Source organism: Erinaceus europaeus, chromosome 10 (genome assembly GCF_950295315.1).
Source record: "Erinaceus europaeus chromosome 10, mEriEur2.1, whole genome shotgun sequence".
NCBI lineage: Eukaryota > Metazoa > Chordata > Mammalia > Eulipotyphla > Erinaceidae > Erinaceus > Erinaceus europaeus.
Genome location: NC_080171.1, coordinates 81,388,630 through 81,407,532, shown reverse-complemented (window position 1 = coordinate 81,407,532; position 18,903 = coordinate 81,388,630). Strand labels below are relative to the sequence as shown.

The 18,903-nt window shown below is 39.3% G+C and overlaps 1 protein-coding gene across 4 annotated transcripts in view; it reads left to right on the top strand.

Moving 5' to 3' along the window:
* FKBP15 (FKBP prolyl isomerase family member 15) overlaps positions 1 to 18,903 on the top strand; it is a 78,814-nt gene that overhangs the window by 33,695 nt on the left and 26,216 nt on the right. For all 4 annotated transcript variants that reach the window (XM_060199968.1, XM_060199967.1, XM_007526736.3 and 1 more), the window contains exons 10-17: positions 1,133 to 1,275; positions 4,420 to 4,477; positions 5,511 to 5,615; positions 10,162 to 10,264; positions 10,689 to 10,795; positions 15,651 to 15,765; positions 16,094 to 16,203; positions 16,496 to 16,603. In XM_060199968.1, the coding sequence (XP_060055951.1) occupies positions 1,133 to 1,275; positions 4,420 to 4,477; positions 5,511 to 5,615; positions 10,162 to 10,264; positions 10,689 to 10,795; positions 15,651 to 15,765; positions 16,094 to 16,203; positions 16,496 to 16,603 (849 nt within the window). The remainder of the gene's footprint in view (positions 1 to 1,132; positions 1,276 to 4,419; positions 4,478 to 5,510; positions 5,616 to 10,161; positions 10,265 to 10,688; positions 10,796 to 15,650; positions 15,766 to 16,093; positions 16,204 to 16,495; positions 16,604 to 18,903) is intronic.

The window sequence follows — 18,903 nt, the reverse complement described above, 5'->3', positions numbered from 1 at the left end:
GAGGTTCTAAGTTTGATCCCTGGAAGCACATGTACCAGAGTGATGTCTGGGTCTTTCTCTCTCTCTCTCCTATCATTCTCATTAATAAATAAATCTTTTTAAAGAGAATAATTAATTAACTTATTTATTGGCTAGAGACAGCCAGAAATCAAGAGAGGCAGGGGAGATAGAGAAGGAGAGACACCTGCAGCACTGCTTCCCCCTGCAGATGGGAACTGAGGGCTTGAACCCTGAGTCCTTGTGCATTGTAACATGTGTGCTCAACCAGGTGTGCCACCACCAAACCCCTCTTAGAAAATTTCTAGAAGTATTAATGGAAGTGATTTTTTTCTTTTTCTGGAGAATGGAAATGGAATGTGTGTGCCATTGAAAAATTTTTTTATTATCTTTTAAATTTTTTTTGAATATTTATGTATTTCCTTTTGTTGCCCTTGTTGTTTTATTGTTGTAGTTATTATTGCTGTTGTCGCTGTTGGATAGGACAGAGAGAAATAGAGGAGGGAAGGACAAAGAGGGGGAGAAAAAGATAGACACCTGCTTCACCACTTGTGAAGTGACTCCCCTGCAGGTGGGGAGCCGGGGGCTTGAACCGGGATCCTTATGCTGGTCCTTGTGCTTTATGCCAAGTGCACTTAACATGCTGTGCTACCACTCCCTAATTAACTTTTTATTTATTGGATAGAGACAGGCAGATATTGAGAGGAAAGGGGAGATAGAGAGAGACAGAGAGACACCTGGAGACATACTTCACCACTAGCAAAGCTTTCCCCCTGCAGGTGCGGACCAGGGGCTTGAACCCGGGTCCTTGCGCACTGTGATGTGTGCACTTAACCAGGTGTGCCACCACCCTACCCCCCCATTAAAATTTTATCATGACTAGATATACTTTCTGTAATAAAATTTGGTTTTATTAACTTGTGTTTAATTAAAATAATCTAGCATCTTCACCCTCCATTCCTCCAGAAGAAGAGCCCCAGATTGCTTTCCACTCAATTGATAGATATAAATATGATTGTGCTTGTGAGCAGATACTGTGTCTTGTGCAATGAAGAATGAGTAAAATGAAAAGAGGTTGGAGGGGGGAAGATGCCTTCTTGATAGCCTGTTTCAACTCAGATTGGTCTTTCCCTAGGTGAAATTTGCTAGAGACTCTACCTCTGATGGCCACAGTGTTAGTTCCCGGGATTCTGCAGCTCCTTCTCCCATACCGAGTGGAGACAACCTCTCTACTGAGCCTATTGTGTCATTACCCACATCTGTGCCTTTCAAATCAGGGTAAGATAATGGGAGTTGTCAAGGGCTTTTATTACCCATAAAGATTCTTTAGAGGAGTTAAGAAATTGGGTTATAGGATGGGGGTAGATAGCATAATGGTTATGTAAAGAGACTCTCATGCCTTAGCCTTCATAGTACCAGGTTCAATTCCCCATGCCTGAGTAGTGCTCTGGTAAAATACATATATGAAATAAAACTTAAGAAACTGGGATATAGTTGAAAACTAAAATAGTCTAAGTAACTGAAGGAAAATGGGGTGAAGGAAATAGGGGAAACTTCCATTGTGCTTCTCTGACAAAAGATTAAAATTCATAATGTTATAAGAGCTCTAACTCAGCTACTAAGAATACTAGCCAAACTCTAGAAGAAAATTAGAGAAAAAAAAAAAGAATACATACTCAAGAAAAAAGGTAAATAGCAATTATTTATTTAACTATATTTATTTAATTTTACCAAAGCACAGCTCAGCTCTGGCTTTTTATGGTGCTGGGGATTGATTCTGAGACCTCAGAAACTGACTTTTTGCACAGCCATTATGTTATCTCCCCAGCCCGATAACAACTCTGTATGGGAAGTTGTCCATCTTTTCTAGCATTCAGAGATCATGAAAAATTTTAAAAGAGTTATAATTTTGGGGTCTGGGCAGTGGTGCACCTTGTTGAGTGCACATATTATAGTACACAAAGACCTGGGTTCAAGACACCAGTCTCCACCTACAGAGGGGAAGCTTCACGAGCAATGAAGCAGTGCTGCAGGTGTCTGTCTCCAACTCCTTTCTTGATTTCTCTCTGTAAATAAGTAAATAATTATATGTTTTTTCAGAAAGTTATAATTCTGTCTTATAAAAATTAAATTGGCAGACTGTTTTAAATTTTTATTTATAAAAAGGAAAGATTGACAAAACCATAGGATAAAAGGGGTACAACTCACACAATTCCCACCACCAAAACTCTGTATCCCATCCCCTCCTCTGATTGCTTTCCTTTAACCCTCTTGAGTATGGACCCAAGGTCATTGTGGGATGCAGAAAGTTGAAGGTCTGGCTTCTGTAATTGCTTCCCCGCTGAACATGGGCGTTGGCAGGTCGATCCATACTCCCAGCCTGCCTCTACTTTCCTAAGTGGGGAAGAGCTCTGGGGAAGCAGAGCTCCAGGACACATTGGTGGGGTTGTCTGTCCAGGGAAGTCTGGTCGGCATCATGCTAGCATCTGGAACCTGGTGGTTGACAAGAGAATTAACATACAAAGCCAAACAAATTGTTGACCAATCATGGACGTAAGGGGCTGGAATAGTGGAGATGAAGAGTTGGAGGGTCCTCCATTTTGTAGATAGCTAGTAGGCATATTTTAGTTAAATTCCAAAGGGCCTGTGGCTATACTAGTTTTTTTTTTTTTTTTCCTTTTTCTTTTTGCCCCTGAGCCTGAAATCTGATATGCCAGTAGATCCAAGTTATTGTCTGAGGAGATGATGTCATGACTGGAAAAAGGACCAGAAAGCTGGATCAGGGAAGAGAATAGCTCCCTAATATTGGAAAGGGGTATAAATATTGTTGACTATAAACCCCATCGTTTGATGTGATCTGGGGCCCATAATTAGCTTAGGATCCTGTGTGACTTCTGCATCCCTCTAGATCTGACCTCATATTCTGTGGTCATCAGTAGGAACATTCAAAGCTGCCCCAATATCAACCCATCTTCCTCAGGTATAGCACAGAGTATGTTTTCCATCCTCCCTTCAAAAGATGGAACATTCTCTACCATTGTTGATTCAGGTTTAGGGCAAGGTCCTGTGGGGCCCACAAAGGGGTCTATTTTGTTGTCCCTGTTAGAAATGACCGGTCACAATGGAGAGAGGGATTTATTTGACGTCTAGACCCATTATGTCTGTTTGGGAATCTAAGGACTCCCGGATTAGGGCCCCAGCTGATGGAATGGCCTGATAGTGACTAAAGAGTCATCGTTAAAGTATGCCAGTCTCTTGTCCTTACTCAGCTTTTGCAGTTCTTGCTTTGATAAGGTTAGCTTTGGAGTGAGTGAGAGAACTCTAATAGGAAGTAGGTGAGGAGGGTATCTAAGTCTAAGTAGACACTATTTCATTATGAACTTGATACAGACTCACTATAGACTATTGTGTATTTTGCTCTCAGGTATATATTTTGCCTTAATTTATGGATACATGTGAACATATGCTCTATTTTACGGGACCTGGTTTATATCTAGGTTTTGGGACTTTGTTAGGAATTAGATAATACTATGATAATACTATGTTAGGAATTAGATAATACTATGATAATACTTTGTTAGGAATTAGATAATACTATGAATGGAAAGGTCTCACCCAAGTAATGAGGGTGAAGGGTTGGCATTCCATGCCTGACGTCTCTGGACACAGTCTGAAGTGAAACGTGCTAAGATGGTACTCGTTGCATTGATTAGGTTGGGATCGTCGGATGCAATATCACTTGGTATGACTTGAGAGAAGCATGCAGGAAAGTGAGCCCCACCCCAGAGGTTCCAGGACTGGGGGGAATATAGGCTCTATAGAGGAAGCGGGATGTTCCTGCTCTCTTAGGGCTTAAGAAGACAATAGAAAGTTACTTCTATAGTCACATTATTTGGCATTTGGGTTAACTTTGAAAAATCCCTTTGTTAGAATTTGCTGTATCATACACACCATCACCATATTTTATGTCCTTTGACATTATTTGTATATAGCTGTGCCACCGGTTGCTTCTGTTCTCCCTGGACTAAACTTTTAAGAGAGTCAACATATCAAAGGCTCAGCCTATGTATTAAAAAGACTCAGTCTGTGCTTTAAGAAATTTGAGACATTCAATCCGTTTTTTCCCTCTCATATTACTTAAATAATGATTTATATGACTACAAATTAATAGGAGTGTACATAAACACCATTCCCACCACCAAAAGACTGTGTCCCATCATATCACATCATATCCCATCTCTTCTCTCCCCCGCCCCCACCCCATGAAGGTGAACATCTACCCTCACCCTCAATCCAGGGTTTTTACTTTGGTGCCCTACTAATTGGCAGACTTTTAAGCTACAATTTGTTTATCCAATATAGTCTGGACTCGTGATTATGAATTTTGTTTTTATCTCAGGATATGTCTTAACTTGCTTTCAGGGAGCCAGCTCTTCGTACCAAATCTAACTCCCTCAGTGAACAGCTTTCAGAAAACACAGTGAGTATGTGAGTCTGTTTCCCTCACCCTCAGTGTTTTAGCAGATTTTATATACCTTTAATATGGTAAGTTAGAGGGGGAGAAGTTCTGAGAATTATTGACTTAAGTTAGAAATAAATTTTTTTGTTTTGTTTTTCCTTTTTCACTTTATCTGGTGGTCATTATAAATTAGCCTGGGCTTTTGCATAGACAGACCTGGATTTCAGTCATTATTCTTGTTAAATATATGATCCTGAAGAAGTTATCTACATTCTGTGATCTTTTGTTTCTTTACTACTTAAATTGGGAATATTCTCACATGTTTCTTGTGAGGCTTAGAAATATATTTGTAAAGCATTAAGCTCAGCCTACATAAATAATTGTTAATTTCTGTAGCAAACTTAATGTTATTTTATGTTATTTGGCTTAAAAATAATTAGAAAGTAGGGTTTAAGATTATTTCCCTTTTCACATAGTAGATTTTGTGCGTCCTCAGGGCTATGTACTTTCCACTGCGAAGACCAGCTAATGGATATTGAAGCTTTCAGTCCAACTAATGGATGTTGAAGCTTCTGGGACCGGAACTAGTGCATAGTCAGCACTGGCTCTGTAGTCTTAAGTTAAACCAATCTGAATTTTTAACTTAAGAGTTCCTATTTCCTCTCTCCCTAGATCTTTTCTGATTTGTATGCACCGAGTTGCCCCCATACTTTTGAGAGGATGCTATCTAATATATTCCTGTCCCTTAATGTATATATTAGTTTTTCATCTGTAAAATCAGAATAATTATGCTTAGTAGGAAGATTTGATTGAAATGAAGTAATATATGTGAAACTACCTGGTTCTTTTAAGATAATTATTTTTCACTATCATTAATTGCCAGTGTGTGCTTCTAGAAGAGAAATCTTTAATTCTCACTTTTTATAATAAATGGTTTTAAATAAGTAAGGCATAGGAACTGGCTGAAGGACTTGATATATCTTCCAAAAATATAGAGCTGGCTATAGGCGATGAATTTGTTGCAGTGATTCTTGTGACTTTCCTCTCTTTTCAGAATCCTGATACTGTCAAGGCCAAGTTGATTTCTCGGATGGCTAAAATGGGCCAACCCATGTTACCCATCTTTCCACTACAGCTGGATCCCAACTCAGAAACTGAAGTATGTCCCTCTTGCTGTATTATAAGTCCATCTCTTTTCAGTTGAATTGATCTACTTAAAAGAGATTGAATTTTATAGTTCTTTCACACTGATATAAATCAAAAGCATTGTTCTTGAAAAAAATTACAAAAAGGTTTCTTTTTTTATAATTATTTTATTCTTAGAAAGATTCTAAGTTAATTTCACATTTTAAAGAATTGAAAATTCTGAGGACACCTATATACAAGGATCTAGGTTCAAGCCCCTGGTCTTCACATACAGGGCTGCAGGTGTCTCTCTTCCTCTATCTCCCCCGTCCATCTCAGTTTTTCTCTGTATCTATCTGGTAAATTAATCAATATATAAAATATTTTTTTAAATTTTCTTTATTTATTTTCCCTTTTGTTGCCCTTCTTGTTTAACATTGTCGTGGTTATTGGTGTTATTGTTGGTAGATAAGACAGAGAGAAATGGAGAGAAGTGGGGAAGACAGAGGGGGAGAGAAAGACAGACACCTGTAGACCTGCTTCACCGCCTGTGAAGTGACTCCCCTGCAGATGGGGAGCTGGGGCCTTGAACCGAGATCCTTACACAGGTCCTTGTGCTTTGTGGCACATGCACTTAACCCGCTGCGTAACCACCTGGCTCCCGTAAAATATTTTTAAAAAGATTAAATAAAAGGATAGATTGGGGGATCAATTTTAGTGTTCTGTAATAGGAATTAAAAAATTTTATTGAAAGTTTTAATGCGGGGCCAGGTAGTGAGTGCTGCATCTGGTTAACTGCACACATTACAGTGCACAGGGACCCGGATTCAAGCCCCCTGTCTCCACTTGCGGGAGAAAGCTTCACAAGTGTGAAGCAGGGCTGCAGGCATCTCTCTGTCTCTTCCCCCCCCCTTCTTTCTGAATTTCTGGCTGTCTCTATCCAATAAATAAAGATAATACAAAATTATTTTTAAAGTTTTAATGTTATGCCAGAAAAATAGCTCAGTGTGTTAGAGCACAGGCATTGCCTCTCTGAAGTCCCAGAGGTTCCAGAGACCTTGGCACCAACATAAACTTAAACCGAGTTGTATTCTGATCTCTCTCTCATGAAAGTAAAATAAATTTGAGAAGGTAAATTTATTAGTTCTAATTATCATAGAATAACAAATTATAATGAAAAAAATAACCAAACACAAAGTTCAAAAGCTGGTAAAATAGCTTACTTGGATAATGTACTACTTTTCCACAAAGTGCATTCTTCTTTATGTGTTGCTTAATCCTACCACCCTACTTTTTTTTTTTTTAAACCAGAGCACTGTTCAGCTGTCTTATGGTGGTATAGGGGATTGAACCTGGGACTTTAGAGCTTCAGGCATGAGAGTCTGTTTGCATTACCATTATGCTATCTACCCCTACCTTCATTGTCCTTTTAAAAAGTGGTTATTGTTGGCTCATAGCATTGTAAGATTTTAAGAGCATATCTACTTAGCAACTTTAAAAAAAAATTTTATTTATTTTTATTGTTGTGGTTATTGTTATTGATGTCGTCATTGTTAGATAGGACAGAGAGAAATGGAGAGAGGAGGGTAAGACAGAGGGGGGGAGAAAGACAGACACCTGCAGACCTGCTTCACCGCCTGTGAAGCGACTCCCCTGCAGGTGGGGAGCCGGGGGCTTGAACCAGGATCCTTAAGCCGGTCCTTGGCTTTGCATATGCTTAACTTGCTGTGCTACCGCCTGACTCCCCAGCAACTTGGTTTTTTAAGTTGGTATTATATCATGAACATTTATGTTAGTATCAATAATATAAATAAAAGGAAAACATTCTTTTTTTTTTTTTTTTTTTTTTGCCTTTGCCTGGGCTTCACCACTCTGGACTGGGATGGATAGATAGATAGACTATAGCACCAAAGTTTCCTCCAGTGTAGTGGAAACTCATGAGCAAGGCCAAGTATGTACATTGTCTGGGTAAGCTGTTTTGCTATCCTGAAACATTACCTTAAAACATTACCTGTGTTCTATGATGTTGAATTGCCACAGTTCCTTTTATTCTATTGTTATATATATATTAGATGTGTGGTGTAAAAATGGGAAACTTTTCCAGAAATACTTAATGTATTCCTGAGAATATCAAGAGAAGGGAAATAAAGGAATGTTAAAGAAATTTCAGCTCAGGCCTGCAAACTAGCTCACTTGAACAGTGTGCTGCTTTGCCACATGTGTTGCCCAGAAATGAGCCTGGCCCCTATTGTATTGAAGGAAACTTTCTGTTTGTCTGTCTGTCTATCTGGAGTGGTGAAGCTCCAGAGATAACCAAAGAAAAAAGAGAATTCAGAGGGGTTAGGTGCTGGCACACCTGCTTAAGCACACACATTGCAAGAACCCAGGTTCAAGCCCCTGGACCCCACCTGAAGGTGGAAATTTTCACCAGTGATGAAGCCGTGCTGCAGGTATCTCTGTCTCTCTCTCTTTTTATCTTCCCCTCCTTTCTCAGTTTCCTTCTGTCTCTATCCAATAATAAATAGATAAATAAAAGTAGTTTAGATGGAGAAAAATTACTTTAGAAAAGTTAAGCTTTTCAACTATAGATTAGTATATCATAGGCAATGTAAATTGTCTCAAGTTTTTGTTTTCCTTGTGTGAATCAGAAAGATGTTTATAAAATAACTGTTTGAAATTATGGTACAAAGCACATGGCTTTAATTTTTTTTAAATAAATTTATTTACTTATTTTTTAGACAGAGATAGATGGTATGTAGTGGGACAGACTATAGCACCAGAGCTTCATTCAATGTGGTAGGGATCAGGCTTAAACCTGGGTTGTGTGGCAAAGAAGCACACTATCCAAGGGGGCTGGGCAGTAGCGCAGCAGGTTAAGCGCACATGGCGCAAAGTGCAAGGACTGACCTAACGATCCCTGTTTGAGCCCCCGGCTCCCCACCTACAGGGGGGTCAGTTTGCAAGTGGTGAAACGGGTCTGCAGATGTCTATCTTTTTCTCCTCCTCTCTGCCTTCTCCTCCTCTCTTGATTTCTTTCTGTCCTATCCAACAATAACAACAGCTATAAAAACCACAACAAGGCCAACAAGATGGGAAAAATAGTCTCCAAGAGCAGTGGATTCTTACCGAGTCCCAGCGATAACCCTGGAGGCAAAACAAAACAAACAGCAACAACAAAACCTCAATGTGTCCTGTCTCTCTGCATATGAATATGAAAACACTGATTTAAAAAAAAGAGGAAGAAGAAACTATACAAGAGAGCTATTTCACTGAGCTTTAATTTTTATGAAAAGGACTGTGTGAAAAGCATTCTAAAACTATATTGTTCAAAACTATAATAAGGCACAGTAAATTTTACTCTGTGTTTTGCTGAGCACATTGAGGCTATTTGGCAGAAAAGCAGAGCTTGGATCAAACCCTGAGATTCCTTGCAAAAGACCCATTTCCTATGGGAACAGAGTCAATCATTCTTAGGGTCTAGAAAATTATACATTCTAGAAAACAGTCAGGTTAACAACTTCAAACAGTAAACACTGACAATTTATAATGTCTAAGTAAATGTACCAATTTTAATTCTTTTATGATTTATAGAATGAAATTTTTTTCTATTATATATTTCTGACATACGTCATGACGTTGGATATTGAACTCAGGATCTCATGCTTAAGTGTCTAATGCTTTACCCACTGCACTACCTCTTGGGCTGTGAAGGGATTTTTTTTTTTTTTGGTGTGTAATTAAAGTGGGTTACAAGGCTGTAGCTTAGAATCATATATGATTCCACACTGAACCCACCAAAGTTGTGCCATAACCTTCCCACTTCCCAAAGATAACCACCATGGTTCTCATAAAGTCTTAGAAACTGTGTATTTTGGGCCTTTATAAAATTTTTACATTTTGTTTATTTGTTTCTTTTGATTTAAATCATAGCAGTATTCAACTCTGGTTTATGGTAGTACAGGGGATTGAACCTGGGACCTCAGAGTATCTTTGCATAACCATTATGTCTCCTGCCCTATTTCTGTTTGTTTTTTGCAGGTTTATGTGTATCAGTTCTCTAGATTTCATGTCTGAGTGAAACTATTCAGTAGTTATCTTTCATCTCTTTATTTATTTTGCTAAGTATAGTCACTTCCAGTTGAAGCGATTTTTTTTTTTTTCCCCAGTCCTGAGGAATGAACCCAAGGCTTCTACTGGGCAGCCTCTCTGGCCCAAATTCTATTCTGTATTTTAAGACAGAATGAGACAGGCACACCAAAGTACCACTTCTCTACACACAATTCCCTCACTGTTGTCCACAGTGCTCCCATGTAGTGTTGGGGATCAAACCCAGGGCTTTGTGCATAGGAAGGCATTGCTTTACCACTACACCACTTCTGGACTGGAAGAGGGCTCTTTTGTACATCACGGAGTGCTTTCTTTCCATAATCCTCACCCTAAACTCTTGTATTTTGCTTGCCTTTCCTTTCCCTTCTTTGCTTAAAAACCACAGTAAATAGGCTTACAGAGGACAACAAGCCTGTCTTTAGATAAGGACCTATATACCTAGATATCAGAAGTAATGTTTGGGCCTGTTACAGGATGTGAATGCTCATCGAGGAGTTGGGCAGCCCGTAGCAGCTCCATCTATTCAACCCTCACATCAGTCAACCCATCCAGTATTACCACAGACAACCTCACAAGGTAAGGGAGCTTTCTGAAATGCTGACCTTGGATCAGCACCAGACTTATCATCAGTGTGCTTTCAAATTGTTAGACTTCATTGTTTTAAAGCTGAATACTAGACTAGCATATAAAACCCCTCAGATTGTCCTTAGGTGAGGTGTTTGCAGACACAGTTTGGGAAATCAGCACTCAGCCTGTAAAACATCTTGATGTGTAATTCTGCACTTCCTTTCAGTTGATGGGGTTCTAGGACTGAGTCTGATATGACTGAAAACACTCATTTCTTGCACTGGTCTACTGCTAGGAATCTAGTATAGTTGGTTTTGGGGAGAATAATGTGATGAAGGTGAAGTTAGGAGCATGCTTGTATGTGAGGTGCTAGTCTAGACTCCTAACAGAAATGAAGGATGGATAATAGTGACAACTTCTTGCTTTGTTTTAGCAAATTCACCATCTGTTTCTGGCCTCCAAGTGCCCTCTGCTGCCTTAATGCCCATTGCACCTCTTGATTCCCACCCAGCTGTATCTGGAAATGCCCAATCCTTTCAGGTAACAACATTTTGACACTATATCAGTTAGAAGCTGCAATTTGTTATGGGTCTAGTCCTCTCTTCTTTTTCTTGCATAATTTTTACAGTAACATTTCTCGACAACCAGAATTTATAATTTTCCCCTTTCTTATCTCTAAATAAGGTAAGGATTACCTACCTTGAATTTTTTTTAAACTTTTTAAAATTAATTTACTTATTTTCCCTTTTTGTTGCCCTTGTTATTGTAGTTACTATTGTTGTTATTCATGCCGTCATTGTTAGATAGGACAGAGAGAAATGGAGAGAGAAGGGGAAGACAGAGAGTGGGGAGAAAGATAGACACCTGCAGACCTGCTTCACTGCCTGTGAAGTGACTACCCTGCAGGTGAGAAGCTGGGAGTTCAAACTGGGATCCTTACTCTGGTCCTTGCATTTTGCACCATGTACTCTTAACCCGGCTGCGCTACCGCCCAACTCCCTGAATGTTTTGTTGTTGTTTTTTTTCAATTTTTAAAAAAAAATTATTTATTCCCTTTTGTTGCCTTTGTTATTTTATTGTTGTTGTTATTGATGTCATTTTTGTTGGATAGGACAGAGAAATGGAGAGAGGAGGGGAAGACGGGGCGGGGGTGAGAGAAAGACACCTGTATACCTGCTTCACTGCTTGTGAAGCAACTCCCCTGCAGGTGGGGAGCCGGGGCCTCTAACTGGGATCTTTATGCTGGTCCTTGTGCTTTGCACCATGTGCGCTTAACCAGCTGCACTACCACCAACTCCCCTGAATGTTGTTTTTTAAGGATTGAAGTGGAGTCTCACGTAAACATGATTTTACCAATGCAGGCCTGTTTTTCCTCGTTTGTTTACTTATTTCAGATAGAGAGATAGGAGGAGAAACACCACCATACCGGAATTCCATCTGGTGTCATAGCATGTTCCATGTGGTGCTGGAGCTCAAGCCCAATGAGCAATCTCTCTAGTCCATTAGGTTGTTGTGAAGATTAAATAAATGTAGGAACAAGTAAAGCATGTGGTACAGAGCTGACAAACAATACTCTTTCACTGTTACCTTCCTTTTCACACATGCCTAGTTGAGGATATTTTCAAGTCTTCTGCATTCCCCCTTAAACAGCCTATAAACCAAGATTCTTCACTCTGCATAGTTGAATGGCTGAGGGCTGAGGGTGGGGGCTATATAGAAAATACAGGGGACACTGCTACCTAATTACAGTCTCCCCTTGCTCCATGTACCCCTACCCCCCACCCACACTCTCTGAAAGTAGAGTCTTACTATATGATAGTTTTATTTGTTTAGGTCTGGGGACTCTGTTACTATTAATTTATATGATGTTATTGTTGACCATTCTCAGATCCAAAAATAGCCTACCAAATTAAAAAAAAAATTACTTATAGATACTCTGGTCTAACATATCCTCTAAAGTGATTTCTTCAAAAATAGGGTATATACATATATATTTTTTCTATTTTTATAGAAGGTAGTGGCTTGCCGGGATAGCCTGAGGGTGCTTCTTCCCGAACAAGTGCTCCCTGGGTTGGAGAGAACTCAACTGGAGCCAACCTAGGCTGCTGCGTGGGAGAGGGATAGACTCTGGAACTCTTAGAGCCGGAAGGCAATCCCAAGTGTGTTAAAACAGAAGAGCAGCTATATATACTTGCCAAGTAGGGTGGAAACAGGATGTGACATAGAGAGGGTGGCGGGAAAAGAGACTGGTGGAAATCAGGGTGACTACAAGAGGGGGCAGAGCAAAAAGACATCCTGAACCAGTGGGGATTAAACCAATGCCCTGCAGGCAGGGCAGTTCCTAGGTAACTGGTTATGTAAATAGACTGCAGGGATAAGCAGGGGGAAGCTGGTGTACTGCCCAACATCGCCTGTAGCCTTGTGTGTCTCTGCTGATTGTTTGCTTGGATTTCTTCTGCCCTTGCACATTTGATGTATAGATGTATTCCTTGTGATATGAAAGACTGATAAAGTGGGGAGTCAGGGGACAGTTAAAAGAAGGCTGGGGCTCCAGTTCCCTAAGGTTAAAAGAAACGACAATTTGGTGGTGGATTAAGTGTGCTGACAACTATCTTAGGGCAATGTGAAATGGTACGTCTATGACAATAGCAGTCTTGTAAATCAAAAGTTCCTCAATAAAGAATTTAAATTTATAAAATAGAGAGATATGCCTGGTGACAATAGCCCTTCACCTACGTGGTGATTAATGGAGGAAAATGATGTTGATCGAAGTCTCACCTTGCCCTCTCCCAACTTCCTAATGCAAAAATACTATCCTGTTGATTAAAATATTTTTTAAAATTATTTATTTATTCTCCCTTTTGTTGCCCTTGTTGTTTTTCATTGTTGTTATAGATGTCGTCGTTGTTAGTTAGGACAGAGAGAAATGGAGAGAGGAGGGGAAGAGAGAGGGGGGGAGAGAAAGATAGACACCTGCAGACCTGCTTCACCACTTGTGAAGTTACTCCCCTGCAGGTGGTGGGGGGAGCCAGGGCCTCTAACCAGGATCCTCACGCTGGTCCTTGCTCTTTGCGCCATGAGCACTTAACCCACTGCGCTACTTACTGCCTGTCTCCCAATTAAAAAAAAAAATTATATATATATATATGTTTTAACCAGAGCACTGTTCAGCTGGTGGTGTGGGGGATTGAACCTGGGACTTTAGAGCCTATCCCTGGAAATGAGTTGGATTTCCTTTATTCAAGGAATTCCATCACTACTAAAATGTTAACTGCTATTTATTGAATGTTTACTATTTTGTCAGTTACTAATTTACCAGCATTTGGGTGGATATATATATATGGAAAGGATGGTGCTCTTTCAATTCACTAAAGTAATCAGGACTTCCTTATCTTGCCCTCCTCCTTCTCCTCCTCCAGAGTTATTGCTGAGGTTCAGTCGGGTACTGTGAGTCTACTGCTCCTAGTGGCCATTTTTTCACTTTTCTTTCTAATTTTTATTAAATAGGACAGAGAGAAATTTAGATAATAGTGGGACAGACACCTGCCAACCTACTTTACCACTTGTTTAGTGTGTCCCCCTACAGGTGGGGCGTGGGGGCTCGAACTCAGGTCTTTGTGCTTGGTGATATGTATGCTTAACTAGGTGCACCACTGCCCGGCCCTGGTACTTATATATAACTTCATTTAGTTCACATAATGTCCCTAAGAACTGGCATTGTTATTTTCATTTTATAGTTGAAGTGGCCGGACTAAGAGGAAATTGAAAGTTTCAGGGGACCAAGCAGTGGTGCACCTGATTGAGTGCACATGTTACAATACACCAAGGACCTGGGTATTTTTCAAGCAGAACAAAGAAGGTTCACACAGAGAGGTTATTTAGCTAGCCTGTGGACTTACACTGACTTGGAGGCTGGCTCATTTAGCTTGAAGGCCGTTTGTGTAAATGACCCTGGTCCCCACGTGCAGTGGGGAAGCTCCACAGTGGTAAAGTAGTGCTGCAGGATTATCTTTTTCTCTCCCACTCTGTTTTTCCTTTCCATCTCAATTTCTCTCTGCTTTATCAAAATAAAATCAAGTAAAATAAATTTAAAAGGAAGTACTTGTTTGCACAGATAAGCATCAGAATCTAGTAAAGAAAAAGTATCATTTGGAAACATGTAGACTTAGTTTGGAACCTATGAATACCTGTCATATTACCTGTGAAAACTAGGGTTAGTTTTAAATTTTCTTAAACAGTGGCTGGACTGGTTATGTAGGGATAGAGCATAGGACTTGAACACATGGGACCCTAAGTTTGACCCTTGGCACTACATGATACTATGGTTCATTCTCTCTTCCTCATAATGAACAAATCTTCTTTTTTTTTAAAGAATATACTTTTAAAAATAAAATAGGGAGTCAGGCGGTAGCGCTGCAGGTTAAGCGCATGTGGTACAAAGCACAAGGACCAGCGTAAGGATCCCTGTTAGAGACCCTGGCTCCCCAGCTGCAGGGGAGTCGCTTCACAAGTGGTGAAGCAGGTCTGCAGGTGTCTATCTTTCTCACCCACTCTTTGTCTTCCCCTCCTCTCTCCATTTCTCTCTGTCCTATCCAACGACGACGACAACAATAAAAAACAAGGGCAAAAAAAGGGGCTAAATAAATGTAAAAAATAAATGAAATAAATGGGAGTTGGGTGGTAGCGCAGCAGATAAAGCGCATGTGGCGCAAAGCACAAGGACCAGCATAAAGATCGCCATTCGAGCCTCCGACTCCCTATCTTTAGGGGAGTCGCTTCACAAGCTGTGAAGCAGGTCTGCAGGTGTCTTTCTCTCCCCCTCTTTGTCTTCCCCTCCTCTCTCCATTTCTCTCTGTCCTATCCAACAACGACAACAATAATAACTACAACAATAAAACAACCAGGGCAACAACAGGGAATAAATAAATAAATAAAATAAATAAATAAATAAAATGGAAGTTGGGCGGTAGCACAATGGGTTAGTCACACGTGGCGCCAAGCCCAAGGACCCGCATTAGGATCCTGGTTTGAGCCCCGGCTCCCCACCTGCAGGAGTGTTGTTGCTTCACAGGTGGTGAAGCAGGTCTGCAGGTGTCTATCTTTCTCTCCCCCTCTCTGTCTTCCCCTCCTCTCTCCATTTCCCTCTGTCCTATGCAACAACAACAATAATAATTGCAATAATAAAACAACAAAGGCAACAAAAGGGAATAAATAAATATTTTTAAAAAATAAAACAAATGTTATGATACACTAAGTAGGCCCAATGGTGGGGGAATAAATTCATATTTAATTTAGTCATGTTACCAGAGGACTGTGTAGTATGCTGAGACAGCCTTCTCTTACTTTTGTGACGTGTATGTTTTAGTAGTCAGATCTAATTTGGCATTTATCTCAGTCCTACACAGGTATGCAAGCATACCCTTATCCCCAGGCATCCACCATCACCACACAACTACAGCCTGTGCAACCCCTGTATCCAGCACCACTCTCTCAATCTCCACATTTTCCAGGTAGGAAATGTTCCGGCATCTGGATCAATAGAGACAGGAAATTTGGAAAGCAATCTGAACTGCCAGTACCATGGCAAACTGAAGAGGACATGCTTGAGTTGTGGATCATTTAGCCCTCGATGCATTTTATAGAACCATAGCTTAGTTACTGTTGTCATTAGAATTCCATTGTCCCATCTCTTCTCCCGACAGTATGAATCACTCATAGTGTTTTCTAGTATTTAGAATTATTAACTCATGTCATCTGCTGAAAGAAATATTGGCTTTCCCACATGTGTCATCTTCTGCTTCAGAATTCTAAGTTTCTTTTTGACTTGTGTCTGTTTAGGATCAGGTGATATGGCTTCATTTCTCATGACTGAAGCTAGGCAGCATAACACTGAAATTCGCATGGCTGTCAGCAAAGTGGCTGATAAAATGGATCATCTCATGACTAAGGTGAGGGTTGGGGCTATTTGAAAGTAGCAGTAGAAATGGGATACAATGCAAGAAATAACCAGGGTTACAGGAACATTTTCCCTTCATTTCTTGAATTCATAGTTGTTAGTAGTTAGTTTTTCTTTTCTCTCCCCCTCTTTTCTGGCAGCATAGTACCTATTTTCATTGAAGAATAGTTAGCATTAAACATTGCCTCAGAAACTCACTCCACTAAAAAATGTGGTCACATCTTGGGTAAATTCTGTTTATCTACCTAAAAATTTATCAAGGTTTTTCTGGCATCCCTTTGTAGGTTGAAGAGTTACAGAAGCATAGTGCTGGAAATTCCCTGCTCATCCCCAGTATGTCAGTTACAATGGAAACAAGTATGATTATGAGCAACATTCAGCGAATTATTCAGGTAAAGGTGATTGAGAAAAGAATACCTATGGTCTGTCCCTTCTACTGCACTTTAAAATCTCTATTCCACTTTAAAAATTATATTCATTAAGTAAATAGAACAAAAACATTACAATTTATGTGGAAACACAAGAGACCCCTAAATAACTGAAACGGTCTTGACAAAATTAGAAAAATAAAGATATCACCTAACCTGACTTTACCTATATTACAAAGCAGTAGTAAGATCATGAACCACAAATGGACACACAAACTAAAGGAATGGAATTGAGAGTCCAGAAATAAACTTACACATATATTGATACTTAATCTGTTATAAAGGAGGAATGAGAATGGACAGAGGGCAGTTTTTTTTTTTTTTCCAATAATTGGCCTTGGAAAATCAGAATAGCTGCATGTAAAAGAATGACACTAAATCACTCTTGGGCCAGGTAGTAGTACACCTGATTGAGTGCACAGATTATAAAGCACAAGGGCCCATGGTCAAGCCCCCAGTCTCTACCTGCAGGGGGGAAGCTTCTTAAGTGGTGAAGCAGTGCTGCAGGTGTCTCTATTTCTTCCCTTGTTGTCTTTCTCTCCCTCTCAGTTTCTTCCTGTGTTTAGCCAATAAATAAATAATAATAATAAAGCTTAAATAAATGTACCAAAGTAAAGGACTCTGAGAGGAGCATGCATGATGATGGAGGGAGACCAAGGCTAGAGGTGAGAGTGTTTTGCAGAAAACTGAGAAATTTGACACATGTACCAACAACTGTATTTACTGTAAACCATTAATTCCCTCCAATAAAAATGTTAAAAATAAAAAAACTTTAAAAAGAATGGGGAGTAGATAGCATAATGGTTATGCAAAGAGACTCTCATGCCTGAGGCTCCGAATTCCCAAGTTTAATTCCCCACACCACCATAGGCCAAAGCTGGTAAATGCTTTAGTAAAATAAATAAGTAAATCTCATTGTTAAAAAAAAAAAAAAAAGAAGTAAATTAAAAAAGAAACAAGACCACTCTTTAACTTTATTCACAGATATGAAATAAATTAAAAACTTGGATATAAGACCCCCAAATCATAAAAACACATAGAAAATAAAATAGATTCTATATCCCATGTTAGCAATAGCAATGTCTTTGGGAACTTAACCCTAATAGCAAGGGGAAAAAAGAATGCAAATATAAACAAATTGGTATATCAAATAAAACTTCTCAATAACAACATATACCTAAACATGAAGAGACAGCCTACTGAGTAGGCAAAAATATTTACATATGGTATCTTTGATCAATGTCCAATATATAAATTACATAAAGAATTCATGCAACTCAAAAAAAATCACATGCACTCCCATTAAAAGTATGCAGAGACAAATATGCACTTCTCCAACAGTATACAGATGACCAACAAGTACATGGAAAATGTTCACATCACTTATTTTATTAGGGAAATACCAATAGAAAACATAGTGAGGTATTACCTCACACTTGTGAGAATTCTTCCTTCAAATGACAACAGGGGCTAGGGAGAAAGCATAGTGTTTATGTAAAAAAAACTTATATGCTTGAGTCATGAAAGTTCCCAGATTTAATCCCCAGCACCAGCATGAGCCAGAGCAGTGTTCTGGTTAAAACAAACATGACAACAGTGATGTCTAGGTTAGGGGGGAAAAATGAACATTTGTATACTGCTGATGGGATTATAAGTTGATGCAACTATTTGCAACTCTGTGGACTTTCCTGAAAGAAAAAAAAAAAAATAGAACTAGTTTATGATCCAGTAATTCTATTTTGTCATACCCCACAAATATGAACTCATTAACTCAAGAGTTATGTGCACCCAGTGTTTATTGTAGCATTCTTTCTTTGTTCCTTTCCTGCTTTCTTAAAATTGATTTAATAATGACTGACACGAGTATTCTTTATAGCAACTAAGATGACCTTAATACCTGTTGATCTATGACTGGATAAAGATGTGCTATATACACAGTATGTGTAGAAATGCTATTCAGCTGTTAGAAAAGATGAAGTTTGCAACAAAATGGAAGGAACTTGAGGGGATTATGCAAAACAAAATAGCAAAAGGCAGATGTTAGATGATTTTACCTATGTGTTGATTATAAAACAAACTAGTTAACTGACAAGACAAAACAAAAATGAACATGTTGACATTGACCACAGGTGAAGAGACAAAATTTGGGGGAAAGAATAGTGGGGATCTCATTGATAGTGGTGGGTTTTTAAATATTTAATTTTTTTTATTATTATTACTGGATAGAGACAGATAAATTGAGAGGGGACAGGGAGAGAGACAGT